This window comes from Gymnogyps californianus, chromosome 4 (genome assembly GCF_018139145.2).
Source record: "Gymnogyps californianus isolate 813 chromosome 4, ASM1813914v2, whole genome shotgun sequence".
Taxonomy (NCBI): Eukaryota; Metazoa; Chordata; class Aves; order Accipitriformes; family Cathartidae; genus Gymnogyps; species Gymnogyps californianus.
In genome coordinates, this window is record NC_059474.1 from 68,922,720 (window position 1) to 68,931,784 (window position 9,065).

Below are 9,065 nucleotides of genomic sequence, written 5' to 3' on the forward strand. Positions count from 1 at the left end.
TTCCAATAAGTATTTCTGTAACTGTTAGCATAATTAAACAAGCAGTTGCTTTGAATTAGTCTTGCAGCACTATTACATGCTTCTCTTTTATTAGTTTTTTTTTTCCTGTACAGTGGAACAAAGCAATGCTTTGAAACAAAAACATTCAGGAAGTTTACACTTGTTTATATTTATTTAAAAAAAATATTTAAACACTTGTGTATTTCACCTGTGGATTATTAACTACAAATCAAATAGGGCTCATCACTTCGAAGAGGTTCACAAGTACAAAACAGCCTCCTTCTGGCATCTTCACATCCTCCTCTTCTGTGTGCTTATGTACAATACTGTGAAAAGGAGAAAGCGGCACACATAAAAGGGGCCTGGTAAATAATGTGCAGAAGCCTGTTTATTTTAAACATCTTATTTCCATGGCTTGTAAAACAACAGTGTAATGAATCCCATTCAGCATGAACAAAGTCAGGAAACTTTTAAGTCCACGTTTCAAGAAATGCTATCAAATTTACACACTATGTATTACTTTGGTTCAGTATTTATTATATTCATAGCCAAACTACACTCCAGCAGATGCAGGCTGAACAGAGGAAGAATAAAGCCAGTTACCCTGCAGCATTACTGAGGGGAGCATGAGAGAGAGTTTCTAAGCAGCAGAATTACGAGTGTCAGACACTAACGCTATGATCTTTCAACAAAAGCTGGAAATCCCAAGCACTTAAGGCAAAGCTAATGATTACCTATGAAGCAGCAGACATCTTCCACCTGCTTGGCTGGTGATATCCCCAGAACGGATCCAGGTACAACATGAAACTGCATCATGCTCCTAAATCTAGGATGTCTTAAGTTTTCTTCTCAGCCTGTTCTTCAGCCTCCTGCCTCTCATCCATTTGTTTTAACTTTTATAATAGATTCTTATTTCCATAATTGATTCTCCAGCTGCAAGGTCACTGCACTCCTTCACATAATAATCCAAATTCCTTGCAAAAAGCATTTGGCCTCATTCAAGGATTATTTCTCCTCCCAAAATACTCTTTCACTCTGGTGCCACATTTCTCTTTGACTCTTTTTGTAACATGGGATTCAGTTCTTATTTCTTTTTATTCCCTCCCTCCTTCCTGTCCTCCATTTTCTTCTCCAGTAACTTGGTCAAACTTCGCTTCATTTACCTTCTCTACAAGGTAGAGACTTGTGAACATTTTCTATTTTTAGATATTCTTCTCCCTGGCATGTCCTGCTATTACAGCCTAACTGATACCACAGAGTCATTTCAGGAGCCTGGGATTGTCCTTGAAGTGCACTAAAATCCACCTACTGCACTGGGATATTCAAAGGCTCAATAGTAAAGTACAAGTGATTTTCTTGACTGGTGGTAAAATCTTTACTCATAAAGATGAAAACAGCCTCCAGTACTAATGAAGAGCATTCATTCAGCTCTGGACAACTGCATCACAAGAAAATATTACAGTGTTATCAATGTGTACTGTATCATAAATTTATGCAGTAGTTTGCCTAGCAAAACACAGAAACTTCTATGTAGCAGAGGCCATCTGAGCACGCAGTAAGTGCAGAAGAGTAAACCTGTCAAATGACAGGAAATAAGCTCTAAGGAAGGCTAGAAAAGAGCATACTTCTCTAAATGAACTTCAAATTCAGAGGCAAAAAGAGCCACAGGAATGCAGAAAAGCAGAGACACTGAAAAGTGAAACTGTAAAAAGTAAATATGTTAAGGTTTCCAAGAAAACCTAAAACTAATATTCTTATAGGCAGCTTGCTTACACCTCAGCCACTCCTCAAATTCAGAAGTAAATATCAAAACATAATCTTCTAATGAGCAATAACTTAAGGAGGAGTAGTTACCATTATTTCCTCGGATAAACGCGTCCCCGTACTTGTTCTTTAATTGTCCATTTACATATTCTTCTGTCTGTTCCAGAGCTATATTCATATACCCATCCAGGCAAGCCAGGACACCTGAAGACAGTGACAGTTTAAAAGTGAATCAGCTTAAATTTATTTTAAAATAAACAAAAATGCATTGTGTTTGAATAGTACTGAAAAAATTGTAACTTCATAACAAACTAAAAGCCCAAGCTTGGCCAGATGAGTCAGTAGATCAGAGTATTCGTCAAAGAATTAAGCTGGGAGTGAGGAACCCCAGGCACTCTAGTAGCAACTTTATTAGTTTATGTAAGAGTTGGGGGGAAAAAAGAAGTCATTAAGGCATGACTTTCAAAAGATGGACAATTTCCACTTTGAAAGTTTAAGTTGTCCCTTCTCACTTGTGTTTTAAGCCACACACCTGAAAAGAACCTGTGACATTAAGTGTAACTGGATAACCTAAGGACAATGTAAATTCAGTTTTCATCAAAACTTATGAAGGATATAGTTGAGAAACAACCCTTTTAATACAGGACACCATACACACTTTTTCATATTTATCTTCATGCTTACAGATCTAGAAGAACATTGGCTGCAAGTCTCTGTTTTGATGTAAACAACATTCTACATAATTTTCAACAGGCAAAGGGTTTTCAAATAACACTGAAATCTTTCCACAAAAATAAAATGATGCTGTTTAATTAATGCAACTCAAGAAAAAAATCTCTGCCATTTGTAAAATTAGATATTCTTTGGATCAGGAAAATATGCATTTGAGTAGCACTGATCTTAGACAAGTATTTATGTTCTCGCTTCTCATAGCCCCTGTTGAAGGCTGTACCTTGTTCACACAGTACTTCCTATGTGCCTGCAGCACGATGGCATTTTTTCATTCAAAATCACTTCTCAACATCTACACCCACCCTTAAGATCAGAACCATGGCCATCTACAAATTTAACTCACCTGATCAACAAACAGACTATTCATGTAAGGAACTGAATGTGGGGATTAACAGATGTAAAGAATTGCTCAGAGAATGCAATCTGATTTGTTAATCGTGCACAAAAAAACTTGTAAAAAGCTGTATTAATTATCTCCATCCTGCATGTGTGTTTTCCTGACTTCATCCTTGCACACAGACAATACTACTAAAATAATTTTTTCCGCTGTTTGAAAAACATCTGATTTATTTACCTGGTATTAAAACTCAAAATATAGTGTATTGGCTGTACTTGGGGAGGAGGAGAAAACTCCAGTCTGAGAATCCTCTTCTAGGACACGTTCTCATTTTTCAAGTGTTACTGTAATATCTTCCATTAAATAATTAGGAATTCAAGTTCTCCTGCCAACTTGTAATGGTTTGAGGATTATTATTTTCCTTTATGTTTTTGTTTCCTCCGTTTCCACACAAATAGGAAAAACTGACTGCTCACGAAGCGTTACTAAATGCACCAAAAAACCCAAACCAAAGTCAGAACTTTTTCACTCCAGTAATCCTGAGTGCTCCACGTAACAATAGAAAACAGAAAAATGTTTGTCCAAAATTAAAATTGGACTGTGTGCATTTTCTTAAGCTACCACTCAGTAGGCCATAAATGCAGTATTTTCAAACTCTTTTGTTCCTAGAGTCCATTCATGGTTGTTTGATTCTCTTCTTCCTTTTCTTGGTGTTTACTCTCAGGCCACCAATGGCATTAAATATTGTCATTGCCCATCCTGGCTAGTATTTTATCTGTTTTATCTATATGTAGAGATGTTTTAATGTACATATCCATCTCTACACATAGAAATCATACATATTAATTTATCACTGATTACTTTCCCAGGGCTTCTTCCCTTAGACGTGCGCAGCACTTGGCAGCGAATCAAGACATTTTACAGTTGCACATCAACACTTGTATTAGGCCACGTTTGTGCGCATGGTGGCTTGGAGGGTGGAGGTACAGACATAAAATTAGCAACACAGCCTAGAGGAAGAATCTAGACAGATCTGCAACAAAAGCCTGAGGTGCTGGCTTTTTTAATATTTGGCTTTTACAAATGTTGGTCAAATTTCTGCAGAAAACAAGCTGAGTGCGTATTTTTCAAATGAGAACAGTATACAGGTTTTTAACCGCAGGATCACATCAAGTGGGAAGGAAGGAGAGCAGAGGCAAATAAGGAAGGGAGGGGAAAAAAAATCCAGGAACAAATACAGGTGTTCAAAGGAACTATGGTTCAATTCCTGGTAGGTCTGACTGTAGGCATGTTAAACTAGCCTTGTTGAGGGGAAAGTTGAGTAATTTATCTGCAGCAGTTACAAATGGATCTTACCGAGGAGAAGGTACCAATGTTCTCAAAGAAAATAGAAAGTGCATCCAAAAACCAAATCTGGTTTGGCTCTGCCTTGTGTGTACCTTTAGGTAAATGATGACTTGCTTTAATTGATTTTAATGAGCTGTTGCTACATTCTCCTGCAAGAAACAATTTACAGAGGCCAAAGACCGATGAGAAGCAGTGAAGTTTTTAAGCCACCAACCCCACCTGAAGTGCTCAGACAATGTGGTTCTCAAAGAAATGACAGATTGCAAATTTTGTCAGCTGAGAGACACTAAAGAGGAACAGGAAGGGATAAGAAGGCACTGCTTGCTCTGTCAGTGAACAATAACAATTTAAAACTGTCATAATACAAAGATTCCTTGTCACAGCACAAACAAGTGCCCTCTCACAAGTGCTAAGCTGAGCCAACTGAATTAAACCTATCTGAAGCAGTGATCTGTAGCAGAACCATAACGTTTAAGTCATTCCAGAATAAAAAGTCTAAATTGGGCATAATAGGAGATACATGATAGTTTTAATTAAGTTTGAATACTACTAAAAAAATTGGACAAGCTGGCAGTCTTATCCTAATGGGAGTAGGACCAGAACATTTCACTGAAGAGAGAAGTTTAATTTACTGGTTAACCCCCCCCCCATAATCCTACATACAGTGCATGAAGGTATACAGATAGGCTGAAGAGTTCTGGAATGAAACTGCTGGACTGTGTTAAAATGAACTGGGCGTACAGCAGCTAAAGCCACACTAAGCTTTCTCCTGTATCTCCATGAGTCTTGATCCAACACGTGTCTAGGCAGTTGTTTAACCAAGAATGTAAATAACTCTTTCATCCCTCGTGTAAGAGTAGGCTTATGACTGATGGCACGGTTTCCTGTTTGAAGCTTTTCTGGACCAAGGTCTATACTAGGAATCGGAGAACAGGAAGGTGAAGAAACAGGTAGTTCCGCCAAGGGTTGCTATCAGAGCACTGAAAAGGGGACTGTCTGGCCATTTCAGGAACTGTAATTCCAGCCAATCTTTACAAATATCAGCCTAGAAACTCAGAATCATCCCGAGACTCCAGTCTAACCATCTGTGGCTAAGGACACTAATGATTTAGATAAGTAATTTTTACCTCTAAATCCACTGTTAACCCCCTTTTATCAGTTTCTCCAGAGCTGATTTTCTATTTTTAATGTCACTATTCTGAGCCCTATATTCACATACTCCAAGATTCTGGATCACACTGTTTTGCTTTTCAAAAGCAATGCATCTGTTCCAGCCTCCCCAAACAATGACTTTACTCAGCGTGAGAAACAGATGGAGAACTTACCTCGATAATCAACTCCAGAATTTAATTTTACGACAACTGGCCTTCCAATGATTTGTTTTAGAAAGTCACTAGGGGTTTGCTTCCGTAGACTCATCTTGATCTTCTCTGGTAAGCTGGGAAGAGAAGGGAGAGAAAACATTTGGATAAGCAACACATTCACATATGGTCTTTAAACACTCAGTAGAGACAGGCAGTCCCCTGACTCTTAATATTTTTAGTAGGAGAAAATTTCGAAGGAGATAAAAGTAAAACCTTAAGGGTGGAGGTGGAGAGACAGAGCTCCTAGAGCCATAGCATTAAACTTTCCCTTTAGCACTTTTATAACTTCTGAAATTATTAATAAGAATCCTTGTTTGCCATGCTGTGCATCTTGTAAACTTCCAACAGAGCCAAAGGCCTCATCACCTCTGTAACACCTTTTGCTAAAATAGTTTTACTAAAATTACAGCTAAGCCATACTAAGTGGTTCATATCTTTAGGGGGTGGAGGGAGAAGCCAGTACATCCTCTGTACACAGAAGTCTGTGCTGGAAGAGCAAGAGAAGGATTTTTGATCTCTGCTCACAAACACGAGCAAAGAACAAATTTGAAAGGATGCCTTCAAATGAATCAGTTAAGTTAGACTAAGTTTAGAATTAAGGCTTGTGATTAAGTTGTACAGAGACCTGAAAAGATGCTGTGATTTAAAAATTCATGGTACAGCACACACACCCAGTTTGGTATGAGACCCCTCCTCACTCAGTATTGCTTAACTTCTGCTTTAATGTCACTTTGTCTAAGTAACAGTTGTTCTGCATTTTAAATCGATGGTAGAAAATAGTGCTAATGCTGACACCCAGTATAGCGTCAACTTTTTGTTGTTTGCTTTCTGTGGCAAATTGCGGTTAGCTCTTCCAGCCGTGCAAGGATCATCGCTGGTGTTCCTATCAACACACAATGTCATGTGCGATGCTGGCACCGCAGGGCTTGGTAGCGCAGCACTTCATAGCCGAAGCTTTCCTGGAAAACAAGCACGTTCTGAACCGCAGGTGCTACCCCGCCACCCCACCTGCCCGCCCCGGGCAGCTCACCCGCCCTCCCGGTTTTACGTGCCGGTTTTTACACGCTCTGGTTTTACGTGCCGCTGCAAACGCTGCGTGTTCAAAACCACCTAAAACGGCACGAAATGTGTTTTGACAAACGTCCCTGACAGAAACCCCAGATGCGATGTGAAGCTTTACTGCCGCTAGCTTAAAAAAACAGAAGCAACGGCTGCAACAGACACCAGTAACGGCCAGCCCCGCGCGTGCCGCACGCGGCGCGGGGTGGGGGGGGTTGGTGGTGCTACACACACCACACAGGAGCCCCCCGCCCACATAACCGGACAGCCCTCCCTTCCCTGCCCCCGGTCCCCTCCCCGCGGCCCGGGGGCGGCGGGTCAGGCGCCGCTGCGGACCCCGTCACGGGCCCGGGCCCGCCCCGCACTCACCCGCTGCCGCCGCCTGCGCCCCGCCCCGGCGCTCGCTGCCCGCCGCGCTCGCGCCCAATCAGCACCGCCCCGCTACGGCGCGGCGGCAGGGACAAACCGCGCCGGGCGCGAGAACGCGCGGGGCGGGGCCTGTGGGCGGGCCGCTCCCCCGCCTCCTCCTGCGGCGGGCAGCGGCACCGGCAGCGGGCGGGCGGGAGCGGGCGCTGCCCGCCCTCTGCCCTCAGCCCAGTCGGTGTGGGCCCGCAGGGCGAGGTTCTCGCTGGCGGCGTGTGCCGGTCCCGGCCCCGGCCCCGCAGCTCCCGGGGCGTGTTTCCCACCCGAGTCGGTGATTCTGGGTGGGTCCCTCCATCGCCGCTCCCTGGCGCGGGGCGCTCGGTCTGTGGAAGGCCGCGAGCCCTGGCTGGTTTAGCACTGTGGCGACGGAAAAGCGCTCTTGATTTCTCATAGAACTCCCCAAAAGCCATCAGGCTGTGCTGTGAGGGGTTCACCCGTGGGACCCGCGGACTCTTCATTAGCTAAACTTCGATTTCTTCACGGGGATGCATTTTTTATGGCTTGCCTACACTTACACCCAAAATAATGTCACGTTGATTTCTTACGGAAAAATTATATGATCCAGTATATAATTATATTCTGCTATAATGAGATCCTATTAATTCCAAAATGATCTTGTCTTCCGTGGGCCTCATCGGAGAAATAAGTGAGCGTCTCACAGCTGTTAGTGTAGGTGTCCTTACCAGAACTAGATAGGAAAGTGTTGCTCAGTTCATTTTACAGATGAATTAGTGAACACAGAAGCTAAGAGATTTTTGTCAGATGTCACGTGGAGAGAACATGGCACAAGAAGAAGCTGAACTTCTGTCTTCTACTTCTCCCCAACTTCTCACCCATCCTTTCCCCCAGCTATCCCCCAATGTCTGGAAAATACTTTTTTTTTTTTTTTTAAGGGATTTAATACCACGACAGCAGTTAATCAGCTGTGAAAGCTTCTGGACTGGATTTTTTTATTCTTCCATTATTGATTTAGTATCTTGGTGAAACTCTTAATTCTCGTGGTACGAAGAAAATGTGCTATGGCTTTTCAGAACACGGATTTGTATTCTCTCTTCCTTCCAGGGTTGTTTATCTTCTCTTTTTGAACACGTATCCAGTAACATTTTTTTCCCCAAAGCTTAGGCTAAAAGGCTTTAAGAGGCAAGATCTGCAAACCTGACCGAGTTCACCTGACTGTCCCAGAGTTCAAGCACAGGCACGGCCAGGAAAGTTGGGCCATGTTGTGCCCGTGTTTCCAGGCAACCATCGTATTAATCAAGAGCATCCAACTGTGCTTGATTATATCTAGTACTTGAAGCAGAAAAGGAACGTAAAATAGTTACTCTGGGGAGCAGGCTTGCAAAGTTTTATTTGGCCGCCTGGCTTCAGTGCGTAATATTTTGATAAGGGAGTATTCTGGTTTTCATTGTTATCGATCTCTGTGATAAAGACTGGGCAAGTAGATTTTTCATGCTTGGACTGGTAAATTTTCATTACAATTTTGCATTTCCAACTAAGGATATTTTATGGTTTGGGAGCCTTCCTCTTTATTTTATTTCTTACGAGTTTGTCTTTATAGCTTGTATTTGGTTTTTTTGCTAGCCATCTGAACCTGATGAGCGATTTTGCCTTCTGCTCAATAGGCTGCTTTCTAGCTAGCTTAGGCATATATTTAGTTACAGTTTCTATGTGTGTGGATGCTTTGGTTGGTTGATGTCAGTCAACAAAATCCTTCTATTTTCCAGCTTCATACCCTATTAACCTCACAAACACATCTATTTTGAATCAGGGGCATTGAGATTGGCAAGTTTTGTATCCTTAGCTCCTCTCTTTCATGGTTTGAGACCAAGTCATGAACCCAAATCTTAGGTAATTTTCCTTGGTTTGCCAGAAGTCTCGAAGCAATCTCACATGCTGTTCCTAGTGGTAAATTAACCTTCATGCAGGAAGGCATATATTGTTGAGCACTTTTGTGTAGCATGATTCGCACCTGGGAGGACAATTCCCATCTTGTCCATTCAGGAAGATTATGTCATCACATCTGTTATTAGGCAACCTAA

General features: G+C 42.0%; 1 protein-coding gene across 3 annotated transcripts; it reads right to left on the reverse strand.

The window, feature by feature from the left end:
• Window positions 1-55: 55 nt before the first annotated feature.
• LSM6 (LSM6 homolog, U6 small nuclear RNA and mRNA degradation associated) lies at window positions 56-6,991 on the reverse strand. Of its 3 annotated transcripts, none has more exons than XM_050896250.1 (4): window positions 6,973-6,991; window positions 5,506-5,618; window positions 1,855-1,968; window positions 56-326 (listed from the first exon to the last, which is right to left on the reverse strand). In XM_050896250.1, the coding sequence occupies exons 2-4, from the start codon at window positions 5,597-5,599 to the stop codon at window positions 292-294; spliced, it is 243 nt and encodes an 80-aa protein (XP_050752207.1). In that variant the 5' UTR covers window positions 5,600-5,618; window positions 6,973-6,991; the 3' UTR covers window positions 56-291. The 3 variants fall into 3 exon arrangements, with proteins under 3 accessions (XP_050752207.1, XP_050752210.1, XP_050752209.1); XM_050896253.1 differs by lacking the exon at window positions 6,973-6,991 and adding an exon at window positions 6,575-6,591; XM_050896252.1 differs by lacking the exon at window positions 6,973-6,991 and adding an exon at window positions 6,216-6,334.
• Window positions 6,992-9,065: the final 2,074 nt, after the last annotated feature.